The sequence below is a fragment of the Notolabrus celidotus genome, chromosome 21, assembly GCF_009762535.1.
Source record: "Notolabrus celidotus isolate fNotCel1 chromosome 21, fNotCel1.pri, whole genome shotgun sequence".
NCBI classification, from domain to species: Eukaryota; Metazoa; Chordata; class Actinopteri; order Labriformes; family Labridae; genus Notolabrus; species Notolabrus celidotus.
This window is the reverse complement of record NC_048292.1, coordinates 6,477,493-6,494,168: the sequence shown is the minus strand read 5'-3', so window position 1 is coordinate 6,494,168 and position 16,676 is coordinate 6,477,493. Positions and strand designations below refer to the sequence as shown.

General features: G+C 39.8%; 1 protein-coding gene across 1 annotated transcript in view; it reads right to left on the bottom strand.

Annotated features, from left to right (window-relative positions):
* Positions 1-16,676, bottom strand: part of kiaa0930 (KIAA0930 ortholog) — a 33,815-nt gene that overhangs the window by 9,067 nt on the left and 8,072 nt on the right. The window contains exons 2-3 of the mRNA XM_034673913.1: positions 4,316-4,464; positions 364-468 (exon numbers count right to left, since the gene is read on the bottom strand). Coding sequence (XP_034529804.1) covers positions 364-468; positions 4,316-4,464 — 254 coding nt within the window. The remainder of the gene's footprint in view (positions 1-363; positions 469-4,315; positions 4,465-16,676) is intronic.

The following is a 16,676-nucleotide window of genomic DNA, read 5'->3' as shown; positions in this document are numbered from 1 at the left end:
GAGTTGGATTTTGTACACCAGAAATAAAACAGCACATCATCTGCATAAAAAGACATTTTGTATTATATGACAGAATTAGAACAGCTGTAATATTTGGTTTAAATGTTAAAAACTTAGTCAAGCTAAGTGATACATTTGGCTTTAATGTTTAACATTTTAAACTTGGTCAAACAAAATGTTAAATATTGTACACCAGAAGTATAACACTCAACATCACCCTGCACACAAAGATACGTTGTATAAATCAACAGAATTAGAACAGGCTTAACATTTGAGTGTCATGTTGAAAAACTATCAAATCAAGCGATACATTGTGTACGACTGAAATGTATATATTAGTATATATATAGTGCTGCTGCTCACCTTCTGCAGGATGAGGTTTAAGTAGACGCTCTCCTCCCAGTCGATGTCTGGGTCTCCAAGGCCAGGCAGCTTCTTGGAGTCTCTCCTGTAAACCTCCACCTCCACCTGAAAAACAGCAGACACACTTAATCAGTACCAGCTCCAGGTCAGTCTCAGTTCAGGTGCGCAGGGACCGGAACTCTGGAGGCTTCCTGCCACATCAGATTAAATGCCAGAGGAAACAAGAAGCTATATGCCACATTCGATACGACAAAGAACTGTATTGATTTGCTACTATGACAGTATCAGGTGGAACATGCGGGTATTGGTGCTGTATCTGAGGTGCGTTTGTTCCACAGTGGATGCAGTGTTCAAGAACGAGCGCAAACAAGTGAATGTGGTTTCATTGGTTTGCAATGCCAACTGTGGGTCTGATTGTGAAGGTCAGTCACTGCTTTAAACCATGTTCATGTTTCATTCATGTGATATTGGAATTTAGATTTAGATTTCACTTTCTCATGTGTTTCTCCTCTGGCTTAAAGTTATACAGTTTTAATTTGTTGTTGTTGCTTTTATTGATTTTAGGATTGATTTTAAGATTCTTTTGACTTTTAAAGCACAACATGGACTTGCCCCTCTCTATATCTCTGAGCTTTTATCCCCCTACAAACCTTGTCACAGTCTGAGATCCTCTGGCAGTGCTCTGTTAGCTGTTCCAAGGACCCCGACTGAAAACGAAAGGGGACAGGTCTTTTTCAGGGCTCCTACACTCTGGAACAGCCTGCCAGAGGAGATCAGACCTGCAGAGTCAGTCCCTTGTTTTATGTCATAAAGCTTTTATTGTGTGATTTTATTTAATTTCAGCTCTGATATTAAGGGTCTGATTTATAAGATTGTATGTTTTTAAGTTTTATTTCATTTTACTTTGCACTTCTTGAAAAGAGCTATATAAATAAAGTATTATTATTATTACTGATCATGTGCTGTGTGTTGATTTACTTATTTTTGTAGTCTTTGTCATGGTTGTATGGTTTTTGCCTATTATTTATTTGTGGTTGCTTTTGCTGCATGCCTAAAAAGAGCATCACGCCTCAAGTTAGCCAAAGAAAACACAAAATCATACAATACGGTATAAATATGTACATTATATGCTTTAAATCACTGGCTGGGGGTTGGTGTTAGTTGATTAGCTGCTGAAACAGCATTTTATATGGCAAACATTTTCCATGAGTTGCACATTCCAATGTTTAAGTACAGCAGGATGAGATTGTTCGTAAAGGAAATGAGGTAACACCTTGCCCTCAGGGGGCGCCAAAATCACCTCAAATTGAAAGTTCCTTACAGAAGCTTTAAACACACCACCAAGTCATCAACATACAAACATCTGAGTTGTCTCCTGATTTGAATCATTGCTCTTTGGTTCCATCCATCTCATTTCCAAAGGTTGAGTAAGTGTTTAATGTTCGCCGGCAGAAAGGAGAACAATGTATGTTTGGGCAGGAAGTGCACACTCGAATCAGGAAAGAAACTCCCAGTTTGTTTTGCTCTTTTGCAGAGTCAGCCTTAAATGTTGTGCCATGTTTCTTCTTGCATGAAGCAGAAAAATATAAGTGTAAACCACAGTTAGTGTCTTGCTCATGCAGCTAACTCCTCACACACTCATGCAGCTGAGAACTCAAACACCTGACTGCTTTTTATAAAGAGTCATTTTTGCATTAAATCAGTAAAAAGACAAGAAAACGGCAAATTTCTGTGTGTGTGATGTTTTACTGCATCACTCAGTTACCTCCACGAACAGGGTATTTCCCACTGCCTCTGCACACTCCCAGCATAACCATAGCAACCATTCCTGTGCTCTAATTGGTCCGTGAGTGATATGAACGCTGGCATGTGGAGACCTTGTATCTCCCTGCAGACTGGAGGGATGTGAACCTTCATAAAGCAGGTCCGCCTCAACAAGACCGAACATCACATCCAGTGCATCATGTTTATTAAACGGCAGATAAAAGCTTGAATAAATAAATAAATAAATATAGATATTAGATCATCTTTTAAAAGATTGATATCTCTGTTTTATTGCAGCTCTTTGTGCAAGCGGCTCCTCATATTCATGCAACAGTCTGCATCCTCAAACAGCAAAATAACCTCATAGGTCCTCAGAGGAATACACAAACACACACACACACTTTAATCTTTGTAATGCATGTTGTGTGTGTGTGTGGACTGCAGCTCTCTGTACGATGAGGCAGACAGAGATGATGGTGATGGGAGCTTTTAACCCCACCTGGAAGCAGAACAATGATGTGTTACGATGGCAACCAGGCGACGGAGAGCGATGTAGGACAGAAAGGCAGACGGAGAGAGTGTGTCTAGACGAGTGTTCGGGAGATTTAATTGTAAAGAGAAGAGGAGGGAGGAAGAGGAGAGCATCAGATCTGTGTGTTTCTGTTATTATACAGTCTTCATACTTCTTGTTGGTTTTATGATTTCTTTGTTATTTTACCTTATTACATTTTTTTGGGATACTCTTTTTGGAGCACACTTTCAAATGTTCTTAACTTGAACTACTCTTTGTCATTCAACCTTACTTTATAGAGGTAAAAATAAGAGAAGACTTGAATGTTTTTTAAGGAATATTCAACCATTTGTTCTTCAGCTTCAATCTGCAAAGATGAAATGTACAAATCAAGCCAGAAACCTTGGTGTAGTCATAGACTCAGACCTTAATTTCAGCAGCCACATTAAGACAATTACAAAGTCCGCCTACTATCACCTTCAGAATATATCAAAGATTAAAGGACTTATGTCTCAGCAGGGTGCAGAAAAACTTGTCGAGTATCTCAATATTCTACCTTCAAATACCTTAATTATGTAATTACTAACATGGAAACCAATAAAATGTTGAAGGTGTAAGCTTAAAGCTGGGGTTGGCAGTCTTGGAAAACTAGCATGAATTTAAATGTAGCATTTCCTCAGGACTCCGTCTAACCGTCTAACCCCCCCCGCTCACATGCACGAGCGCCGCCGACTTGCGACCATATGATCGTGACTGATTCAAAACCGGTCCTCACCAAAACATTATCATAGTGAAAGTTAAAAACACAAACAAACATGGCTGCTGTTAGTACTCACAACTGTCATGCTAGCATTATCCAGTTGTACCGGTGACACGATATCAGGAGAAAAGTTATAACACATATATAATACTGTAACAGATCTACTGTTTGTTAAACGTGTTCAGTGTAGATGTTCTTAATTCCTACAGTGTTGATGGTTAGTGAAGGCATCAGGAGAGGTGTAGAGTGTGTGAGCGGGAGAGAGGAGAGACAAGAGGAGAAGTTCTTCATTCATTCAAACATTGATTGTTGTTTTGTTGGTTGTCGTGATCACGGCCGACAGTGACCGGTTATTAAAACTAAACGTGTTCACGAATCGGCTCGTCATCCCTACAGCGTCCGGACGGACGCTACAATACATCTACATTTCTGTAGGACTTACTAGATGTCATTAATTCTTTTGCGTTTCAGAGCCCCCGTGGTGAGAGCTCTTTAGACTCTGATCCGGACTACAGTCCTGAGCAAAGCACCTCATTGGGTCAGAGGGGACAGGCCCGAGGTCGAGTGAGAGGGGCAGTAAATAGAGTCAGGGGAAGCAGAGGCAGGAGACGAGGAGTACACGCCGGGGAAATGTACGCGCAGGAGGCGGGCAGAACAGCAGGACGGCATTGGATTGGTTTAAAATTTTGGCACCCAAAAAACGGTGATTGGTTGGTGTTTTCCCAGGTTTACTCTGTCTGTAGATAGCAGCTTTTTTTGGTTCTTTTTTAAGAACACATTATGTATTGATTGCCATCAGGGCATAAAGATCATTTTAACCAGTATAACAAAAAGTGTATCTAAATCTGATTACCAACCCCAGCTTTAAAGATTCAGTATCCTCAAATTAAAAGCCTCATCAATAAACCACTCGTCACCTTTTTCCCCTCGGTGTTGTCCGCGCTGACGTAGGCGAGCTTCCTGCGGACGTAGAACAGCATGTCGTCCTGACGCGGAGCCCACTTCTCCATGAAGTACGTGGAGAACATCCAGGTCCAGAACACGATGCGGTCATCCTTAAAACAGCCTGAAAAACAAACAAAACAAACAAACATGTAAACATAAACCAGAAAAGATGCATCACACTACTATACTACGACTTCCAACAACTTTATATGTCTTTAAACGTCTCCATTCTCGGATGGACACATTATTAAATGCTGCATTCAAGTGAGGTCAGAATAGTTGGAAAAATCTTTTTATAATTGGTAAAATGAGCTTCAAGCTTAACTAAAACTGGGTTGTTTAATTCGATTGGAGGATATTAAAGCTAGGGTAAAGTATCATCTGCTCAGCCTGGCACTGGTTTTACTGCTAATTTATTAATTGACGTAATAGTTAAAGCTAGGGTTGGCAGTCTCGGAAAACCAGCATGAATTTGAATGTAGCTTTTCCTCATGACTCCGTCTAACCCCTCCCCTCCTCCCTCGGAGCTCCTCCAAAACGACGCCCCCCCGCTCACATGCACGAGCGCCGCTGATTCTCGACCATATGATGGTGACTGATTCAAAACCGGTCCTCACCAAAACATTCTCATAGTGAAAGTTAAAAACACAAACAAACATGGCTGCTGTTAGTACTCACAACTATCATGCTAGCATTATCCAGTTGTACCAGTGACACGATATCAGGAGAAAAGTTATAACACATATATAATACTGTAACAGATCTACTGTTTGTTAAACGTGGACTACAGTCCTGAGCAAAGCACCTCATCAGGTCAGAGGGGACAGGCCCGAGGACGAGCGAGAGGGGCAGTAAATAGAGTCAGGGGAAGTAGAGGCAGGAGACGGGGACTCGGAGGAGTGCACGCCGGGGAAATGTACGCGCAGGAGGAGGGCAGAACGGCAGGACGGGATTTGATTGGTTTAAAATTTGGGGAGCCAAAAAACGGTGATTGGTTGGTGTTTTCCCAGGTTTACTCCGGCTGTAGATAGCAGCTTTTTTTCACTCTTTTTTAGGAACACATCATGTAATGATTGCCATCAGGACATAAAGATCATTTTAACCAGTATGACAAAAAGTGCATCTAAATCTGATTACCAACCCCAGCTTTAAGCGTTATTGTTTGTTGTTTTGTCTTGTTCTCTTTGGGAAACTTTAATGCTGCTGTCTTGGCCAGGACTCCCTTGTAAAAAAGAGACTTTGTATCTCAATGTAACTTTATTATCTAGTTGTGTATATACGTTGTGTATATATATATGTTGTAAAATATTCTTATTTTTACTGCTTAAAATTTAATTGCTAATAACTTTTTAATAATTGCTATTTGATAGGCTCTTGTTTGCTTTATACTGTTTTGCACTGTCTACTTTGCTGCTGTAACACTTAAGTTTCCCGTTGTGGGACGAATAAAGGACATCTTATCTTATCTTAATGAGAATATTCCTGGTAAAATGAGGTAAAATAATAAAACATTTTGAAATATTCACTTAAATGTTCTAAAAACTCAGAATATTCAGTAAAATTTACACCAAAACAAAACATCAGAAAAGTAAATGTTGTCTGAATGGTAGATCTACTTTTAATAACTCCTCTTCACATTAAAACAATTGATTTCATGTAATTTGTAGGATTTAAACCTTTTTTTGTGTCCATGAACAGAGACCTAGATTGGTTAAAAAATATATCTTTCAACACTGAATCTGAAAATTGGTTAGAAAAAAAGATAAAAAATCCTTTTAGAGGTTTGAGGGAAAGGTCTGTTGCTGTAAAAGGTATCCAATAAATTCACATTTACTGGAAAAACTATAAATGTCATTTTTAAATGCTTCAGGCAATAAAATACAATACATCTTCTTTATAGCGTTTCTCGGTCATGAATGCTCTGACGTCAGAGGACCAAGTTACAAACATGAGAAAGCGTGTGAATGCAGTCATTGATGAAACATTATCAAGAAACTCCAGCCTTTATATCAGCTAATCTATTCGACCCTTATTGAAAACTTTTTGCTCAGTTTGGACTCAAAAGGAACATTTTTTAAAAAAGGTGACAGATTTATCAGCACAAATTTAATCCAGCCCTTTATGTCTTCTTTGGGATTAGCTCCTCTGTGTCAGGGTTAATTAACTTTGTCTGACTTTACTTTATCAGACCTGCTCACAGGAGCTCAGTGTGACGAGGCTGAAAGAAGGTTGTAGATATGGAGGGTACACTCTTTGTATGACAAGATAAATGAAGGATGTCAGCTCTGTAGTGGAAAGAAACACATTGTGTATTGGCATTTGATTTAATTTCACAGGCAGAAATTTGATTAGCTTAATTTAATGTTGGACTGAGAGGAATAACCTTGTTTACATTGATCTGCTCAGGCTTTGATTTGATTATAGAAACACCTCAGCTGTAGGACAGGGTCATATCAGTGAAACATTTCCTTAGACGGTTTGAGTTAAAGAAGTTCAAACCACAAGAACATACGTAGGTTAGAACACAAGTATATGGAAGTACACTGTAAAAATGTTTAAAATGTTTTTGAATAATTTCTCATGAAAAGGAAACAACAACTTCTTACAATAACAGGCAGAAACCTTGAGCAGGACCAGACTCATGTTAGACAGCCATCTGCCTCGATACAAAAAGTATCTTAATGATATAAAGGTGACATATTATGCTCTTTTTCATTAAGATATATTGGTCTTAGAGGTCCCCAAAACATGTCTTTAAAGTTTATGCTCAAAAAACACTTTGAAATCAGATTTTGGTATTCCTGTTAACCCCTCTTTTTCAGCCCTGCTCAGAACAGGCTGTTTTCTGTGTCTGTGCCTTTAAATGAGAATGAGTTCTCTGACCACGCCCCCTCAGGAGTGGATGTGCCCTCGGCTGTTCAGCACGTTGATCTAATGTTTACATGTTGGCTGAATATACACCGCTGCTCACAGACCACGTTACTTCAACCCTCTGAATTTGATCCAGAATCTGATCCTGATGGAGAGGCGCCTGCAGCAGGACCTTTCTGAAGGATTGGTCACAGATTTTGTGTTTCTTGTTGTTTCATTTGTCAGTATGTAGACGTGTGTCTTGGTAAACAGCTACGAACATGTAGCTATGTGGCTATGCTAACTAGCAGTAGCACTTTTCCATGAAAAATAGAAATCATCCACTAGATCTTCAAATCTGCAGACGTGGGGAGTATAACCGACTTTTGTGTTTATTAAGACAGCCTAAAACTAGCATGCCTCCTTCCTAAGCTCCTTGTTAGCACACATGTGTGCAGGTAATGAAAATCGGAGGATTTTCCCATAGACTGTATTTTATACAGTCTATGGGCTGAACAAGCTCCCAGCTTTGACTTCCGTTACAGATGTCGTTATGACGTATGCAAAACACAGGAAACTGAAACGACTCATTTCAGAATCCCTTTTAAAGAAAGGTGGAGAAATCAGAACAGGGGCAGAATGGATTTTTTTTATTTTCGGGGGGTTTGTAGACATGCCAGGGAAACATATTTCAGGTAGAGAACCATTAAAGAGTCGATTCGGCATGATATGTCACCTTTAAATTGTAATCTTTACAATCAGAGGAGTGCCAAAATAAGCGCAAAGATTCTCAGTTTCAATCTACAAATATTAAATAAAACCAGGCAGGTTTAACAATATCCCCGCTCTCCAGAGGAAGAACCCCGTTATGTTTTAATAACCGCAGAAAAACCTGCAGCTTTTCCTCCAAACAGCACATTAATCAGTGATGTGAACAACACATCAGCTCCGAGTTCAGGCCGGCAGCCAACACCCACCGCTCAGCTTATAGAGAGAAAACGACCTCTGGGCCCAGTCCAGGCAGATTTGGCACAAAGGATGTTCTTTTTAGACAGAGGTGAGTCAGTGAACACAACCTGCTGGCAAACAGAGCAGAGAGAAGCTTCCAGAAAAACCTACGTCCGTCACTGAACATTAAATCTGAACGCTAACTGGAAACATCACCGAAGCCAGAAGAACACGTAACACGAGGTCCTCTTACTCGCCTTTTTCATAAGACATTAACTGAAACCTCAAATGACTCGGATGTTTTATTCACTGAGAAGCATTTTCACTTTTGTTTTGTACACTGTGGAATCATATTTGATGGTTACTCTCCATGTGACCACTGATGTGGTGCTAATGGATTCAACTTCCCAGGGTGCCATTCAATTTCACCTCCTTTGTGTAGCTAAAAAAACAGACTACATCCCACATGTGTGGTGGTGGTAAACAACTTAACTTTGCTTTCTTACAAGAACTGAATTCTAAACAGAATCATAATAATAATTTTGAATTTTGGACACAATACTAGCATGAAACAAACAATATCAATACCTGTTTTGATGCCAACATAAATGGAAGTCGTATGCACCCAATATTGGAAAATATGTTGCTTGCAATTTTCAAAAACTATGAGCAAACTGCTGCACACTGTCTGGTCACAAAACGCTGAAATGTATTCCTGATACTAACAATCTTAAAAATAACAGATTGTATCCTTTAAAATATAAAAGTATGAGTGGGGGCGCTGGTGGCCTATCGGTCTAAGCGCCCCACATGCAGAGGGACAGTCCTCATCGCAGGGGTCGCCGGTTCGATTCCCGGCCAGTCGACCATCTCCTGCATGTCTTCCCCTGCTCTCTCCTCCCTGCATTTCTTGTCTATCTTCAGCTGTCCTGTCAAATAAGGGCAAAAAGCCCCCCCCGAAAAAGTATGTGTGGCAACATTAACTCTAAGCGTCCAAGTTTCTTTTTCACTCCTTTTCTTTTCTCAAAGCGTCACGAACCAGTTATTCTTCATTTGTACCATTTATTACTCTCTTCTTGTCCATTAAAAACATCTTTAGCACAATTTACTGATTTAGAATTTTAAATGCAAAATGCACCACCAGAAACATGCAGATTTTTGTGTGTGCATTCCAAGGCTATAATTTCAATCTACACAGATCTGCAAAGAACTGCAGAATCTCTAAGGGAAGGATTTTGGGAAGGGAAGTGTTCTGGTTTCTGTTTGCAGTCTGAGAAGTATGCATATTGCATTTGGGCTCTGGTTGCCTGCAGGAAAGGAGTGCACGTGCAAAGCAAAAGAGGTGGAATGCATTGGCTTAAATGCATTTCATACACCATTACTCAACAACAATGTGGACTTTCAGGAATCTTTGAAACAAATATGTGCATAGGAAGAGCAGATAAAGATTGGATTGTGGAAGTTGTCTCTCAGCTCTGACTCTATTCTCCTGCCTCAGGGTTGGTAGTTTGACTTTTAAAGATTAAGTAGATGACAGAAGAGGAAGTCTTGGCGAGGGTAAATGCCTTATTCCTAGAACAGAGGGTTGAGTAGAGGGTACAAAATGTCAACCCTTGCCCCGAGATTCAAAATCACCATAAGGCAATAACTGATGATTTCTGAGATGGCTGTAAATTATAACATTAAAGTCATTTTTAAAATGTGTGTCAGTGTTTGTATGGAATAATTTGACTATTAAGGTGGAAATGGTTTAAGCTTGTTTTCATGCAACAACTCTCTGCCCTCCCAGAGGCTGACAACCTTCAGAACTTACTTTGTTGTTTGATGTGCACTCTTGAAGCAAGTGTTGTCCCTCTTATTTTGATGTTGTGATTAGTTCTACACTAAAGTAATACAATCGCTCACAGGGTCACTACAACGATCTGATCGGTGTCTCTAATTTGGTCCCGTTTCAAAGGTGTTAAAAGTTGTACATTCATCTGGTATCCTGTGCATCTCTGAGCGTTCATGTACCTCTAAAGCGAAGCGTACAGTTCAGCAGCTGCCTTCATAAAAGTCCTGTTCTATTTTCAGACACATATCCCATTTTTAAAAATACATCAACTGCGATAAGACGCCCGGCACACTATCACTCATCGTCTGAAGAAAGTGAGCTGAATCACCCAAAATCTATCTCTGCCGGCAGCCGAGTGGAATATCATAGTCCATGTTCAGGCTTGATGTATATTTCATGACAGTTATATAAGACTCTGTGGGGGCTCACTGATGCTCAGTCAAAGCTCCACTGACCTGGATGAAAGGATGGGCCAAAGGGTGGATGGAGAGACAGGCGGAGGGATGATGGACTGAGGCTTTCAGTGGTTGCTGAGCAACAGAGGTTAAAGGTTTGATTCCAACAAAAGTTTGATGTCAGAACGAACAACAAAACAATATACTCACTGAAATGGGTAAAGCCAAACATAAAGTGACGATGGTGAGGAGCATGGTCTGCTACAGTTTCTAAAATCACTCAAAGGATTCCAACAACTTTAAGAACCTTTGAAAATTAGAGCTCACTGATACTGTAACAAGAACCACTTCAGAGACCACTGGGACCTCACAAACTTCTTAACATGGTGGCTAGAAAAAACACCTTCAGATCTCTAAAGTAAAGTCTAAAACCGTCTCAAAATGGTAAAATTATCTAAAAGTACATCTAAGGCCTCCTAGAGGAACATCAAATGATCCTTAGAACCTCCCAAAAGACCATTTTCACCAACAACAAAGACTGCTCAAACTCTGGGGCCCATTCAATACACACTAGAACCTCTAACAGAACCATTGAGGATTATAAAGACAACCTACAACCCATTCAATGATCACTTCAAACACGGAAGTGACTACTAGATGCGCCCCAGGACCCACTGAATCTTCACTAGAACCTTCAACAGTTCCATTTGGACTCTTACATGAACTCGAGAACCCTCCCCAAATCACTATAACATCCTACAGAACTACTTGTGCCTCTAAACCTTGGGGAGAAACCTTTAACATTCAATGGTCACCAGAGCTTCCCAATGGAGTGTCTAGACTCTTGAAGCCCTAAAACTCATTCAATGGCTACTATAACTTCCAACAGGACCACTAAGACTTCTAAAGGAACCCTTGAACCCACTCAATATTCACTAGAACCTCTTGCAGGCACACTTAGTTTCTAAAAGGAACCAAATAACCAACTCAATGATCACAATAACCTCCAACAGAACCACTTAAGACTACTTAGGAAAGCCTAGACCCCAACCAAGAAGATTCCTACAGGACCACTTAAACCTCTAAAAGAACCCTTCAGTCCACTAAATGAAGTAGAATCTCCCGCAGGCCTAGTCAGGCTCTTACGTGAATCCTTAAACCCATTAAATGATCAGTAGAACCTTACACAGAGCTCTTTAAAAACCCTTGAGCCCATTACTGAGTCACTAGAACCTCTTACAAGACCGGTGTGACTCTGAAAAGAACTCTACCACCCACTCACTGATCACTACACCTCCAACTTGACCTCCTGGGACTCCTATAGGGACCCAAAACCCACTCAATGGTCACAATAACCTCTTACAGAACCACTTAGACTCTTGAGAGAGCCCAAGAAAGATCACTAGAACCCTAACTGGACCACTCTGGAATCCAAAAGGAACCTTGGGACCCACTCAGTGGTAAAAAGAACCTCCTACAGGACAACTCAGACTCCTATAGAAACCCTAGAACCCACTAAATGATCTCAGAAATATCTGGCATAAACTCCTTAAGAACTCTAGAACCCATTCAGTGAGAAGCGGAACCTCCAACTTAATTTCCTAAATGAAAGCTAGAACCCTCTCATGAATTGCTGAAAGCCCCTTCTGGACCACTTAAAACTCCCAAAGGAGCCCTTGAACCCACTCAATGATCACTACAACCTCTTACTAATCCACTTATACTCCTTAAGGAATCCTGGAACCCACTCAATGATTGCTAGAACCAAAGAAGGCCTCCAAAAGGACCCCCAATTATTTAAACAATCTGACAAAACATTACACTACTATTGATGACTGATAACCATGTGACCATCTGCGTATCACCCCCGTCATGTGGTCAGGTTGAACGAATGAATACATGTACGGGCCATGTGACTTGGCCCGTCTTCTGTCACTTCGAGATGAAGCAGTGGAACTGATGACAGGCAGCAGGTTGGCTGAAAGGATTTAGCTTGAAGTCGTCACACAGATCTGAGTGTTCCTCCAGGATCCTACAGCCAGCTCCCTCATGACAGCAACGGACTAATCCTTTAGTCACAGTTAAGACTTCCTGTTTCTGTGCAGATCAGAGTTCAGCTGGTCGATATAATGTGGACAATCCGAAGCTGCATTAGCTTTCTGTCCTGTCATAGTGAATATAGAAGCTTAGTCTCGTACTAAAGCTGCCGGTGTGTTTTGATATCTCCCGGGAATGACTTGGCTGACGCGTTGTACTGGTATATGTTTGTCCATACAATACCGTTTACTGTAGTTGTTGAAATCACAGGTCTTAGGCGTAACTTTGGCTTGCAGCACAAAACATTCCATTTATTGCATCACCGTACGCACAGTTAGACAGCGTCCACAAGTTTCTCATTCATTGCACGAACAAACATTTTAGACGCGGTCCTCCATGCCGCCTGTCGACGCAGCGTCACAGCATCCAACGTGACGACGTGACAACGTAACAGCGTGACAAGGCAACAACGTAACAACGTGACAACACGACAACGGTCAAAAACCAACTGCCCTTCCGGGTCAAGACACACATCTGATACCTAGGCGGTGCAGTACCTTTATACCTGTGCCCTCAATCAGCAAAATGATGACACCCAGTGGCACAATAAACAATGTGTTTCAAAGCTTGACCCAAAACATGAATATGGCTCTTACAGTGAGTTATACCTCAAGTGGCAGGGCTGTAAACTCTGCAAAACACAGGGACCACATTGAAACCAGGTCACTATCCTACATGTTGTACCCTAATAAAGTAATTTACCATGTCTGATCTAGTTAATGTCAGAAAACAGCCAAATATTCTCAACATTGGCATCTTACTAACTTTTAGATGACCTGGCTGTTGTTCACCAAATAATGGATTCATAGCCATTGCACCAATTTATTGTTTGTTGCTGCTGAATATTTTAAATACAATACATTATGATACAATGTGATTTGGTACCTTATGATACAATAAGATACAACGCTTTACCATACGATACCGTATGATACAATACAATAAGATACGACACCATACAATACAATATAATCTGATGTAAAACAGAAACAAAGATACTATGTATACAATATAATACAATGATACAACACAATACCATAGGTTACGATAAGACACAATACACTAAGATTCGTTACGATAACATAAGATACAATAAAGTATGATTTGTTACTATACGATAAGATATGATACGATATGATTCGTTACGATACCATATGATGAGATACAACAGTGAGAAGTGTACGATTCAATGCGATAAGACACAATACAATACAATTTGTTACGATAAGATACAATACAGTACGATTCGTTACGATACCATACGATGAGATACAACAGTACGAAGTGTACGATTCAATACGATAAGATACAATAAAATACAATTTGTTACGAAAAGATACAATACAGTACGATTCGTTACGATACGATAAGATACAATACAGTACGATTCGTTACGATACGATAAGATACAATACAGTACGATTCATTACGATACGATAAGATACAATACAGTACGATTCATTACGATACGATAAGATACAATACAGTATGATTCGTTACGATACGATAAGATACAATACAGTACGATTCATTACGATACGATAAGATACAATACAGTACGATTCATTACGATACGATAAGATACAATACAGTACGATTCGTTACGATACGATAAGATACAATACAGTACGATTCATTACGATACGATAAGATACAATACAGTACGATTCATTACGATACGATAAGATACAATACAGTACGATTCGTTACGATACGATAAGATACAATACAGTACGATTCGTTATGATACCATACGATAAGATACAATACAGTACGATTCGTTACGATACCATACGATAAGATACAATACAGTACGATTCGTTACGATACCATACGATAAGATACAATACAGTACGATTCGTTACGATACCATACGATAAGATACAATACAGTACGATTCCTTACGATACCATACGATAAGATACAATACAGTACGATTTGTTACGATAAGATACAATACAGTACGATTCGTTACGATACCATACGATAAGATACAATACAGTACGATTCGTTATGATACCATACGATCAGATACAACAGTACAAAGTGTACGATTCGTTACGATAAGATATGATACAGTAAGATTTGGTATGAATTATTACGATACGATAGGATGCAATACAATTTGATATCATAGGATACTAGTTGGTATGATACCCGACCATACCATGCCATAAGCTAGGGTACAATACGGTATAATATGATACAATATGATACAACAAGATACAATTCAGTATGTTTTGATATGATACTGTGCCCCAGGACACAGTATTATACGATACTATACAATACAATAGGATACAATTCAGTACGATACGATTAAATGAGATAAGATATGATATGATGATACAATACGATATGATTAGAAAAGGTACGATACTATACTAGTCAGTACAATATGATTCTATATGATACAGCACAGTACAATACACTACATGGGACATTAGTTTGATCATTGGTGGGCCGGATGTTAAAAAGTCAGTAAGTCAACAGTTGAGTCCACAAGTCATGAAGTCAGTCAGTTATGGACCAGTAAAAAGTGAGTATGTACGACTATAAGACATCAACACCCAGTACAGGCTGCATCATTGTGTTGGTATAGAAACTCTAATTCAAAGATGTATTCAGGTACCAGGACCTTCAACAAGACCAAGGACCTTTATTTATGCTGACTTTCAACTTAGGAAAGGAGACGCTGAATGGTTGCTCATCTTCTGTGTGTCAAAAATCAATCCTTTAAATCAAATCAGAGCGAGAGTGACGTCAGTGAGATCTTTGCTGACTACTTGCTCACATTAATATCATCAAATCTGTCCTCACTGTCCCCCATTCTTTTATTCTAGTGACACTTTCTTTATTCTAGTGACACTGCTGCTGAATTCATGTTCTATTGATGTTGGATGTACAACATTTACAAACTGCTTCGTCACCTCTACAGTTTGAATATGTTGATGTTATCTTGGAGCAGAAACAGACTGTACAATGTAAACAGATGGGAGACGTCCCACTGTGGCCTCCTTCTGTCTGTGATGTCCTACAGTCATATACACAAACGCATATGTGTGTGTGTGTGTATACACTGTACTCCTATGGTAAACTGTGACAGAGTCTGGAGTCCTGAACTACACTGAGAGTTTAGAAAGATGCTGAAATGGAAGATTCACATGATGCGACTGTTCAAACAAAGACACTGAGTCAGACTGTGTTAAATATTCAGCAGGTCTGTAATAATTTTTGTCTGTCGGTGTGAGTCACAGTCGACTATTTTTACCGTACAGTAACGCTCATCACGTCATGCAGTTTGTGAACGACCTGCTTCCATCGATCGACCTGCGGATCTATCCTCTCTGCTCCTAACAGCTCTGAGGCTGCACACTTTATACTGATATCAGAGTATTTATAGATCCTGCTCTGACTGTGGAGGGATACTCTGGTGTGTGAGGGGGTAATTAAACCTGAATCATTGATGTTCATCTCTGTGTCTTGTCTGGCTCCTGGTTGAACTGATTTATTGCAAGGCCAATGAAGATCTGTTCGAGCTCTTAATGCATCTTTGCTCGCCGCGAATGAATGAAAACAAAAGTTAATTACTGTTTATTTGACTTTATAACCAAATTTAAGTATTACAGACTGGATGTGCAACATAAAAGAGGGGTGGGAGAACCTCTAGCTCATCACAGATTACATTTCTGCGTCAGTTCTTTCTAAGCAATAACAATAAAGTGTCAGAGAATGCTCTTCTGATCCATTAAGGGGCTGGGTGGTAAGGGGGGTCCAAATGTGTCATTGCACATAAACGATACAACACAATACAATAGAAAACTTGGAGTGGACTAAGAGAACTGGCTTAATAATGGAAAGAAACAGACTGTTAGAAGTCCTGTTAAAGGTCCCTAAAAGTCACTCTCCAAATGAGCAATTACTTTAAAACTTACATATGTTGTTGCTTGTACGGTGGCCATCAAGGGCCATCACCCTGCAACAGTCCATACTCATGCATGCCATTACTTGTCCATAATTAGTTTGTTTGATTGTGTGAACCTGGTAATGAGGTTTTTTTTATCATTGTTAATCGGGTTGGTATTTATCTTGTAACCATAGACTGTATAAATAATGGACGTAGCATCCGTGATGTCACCAATCTGTTTCTGAAGCGCTGTTTTGAAGCCTATCGTCGGCAGCAGCCATATTGGAAATGCTGAACTCAAC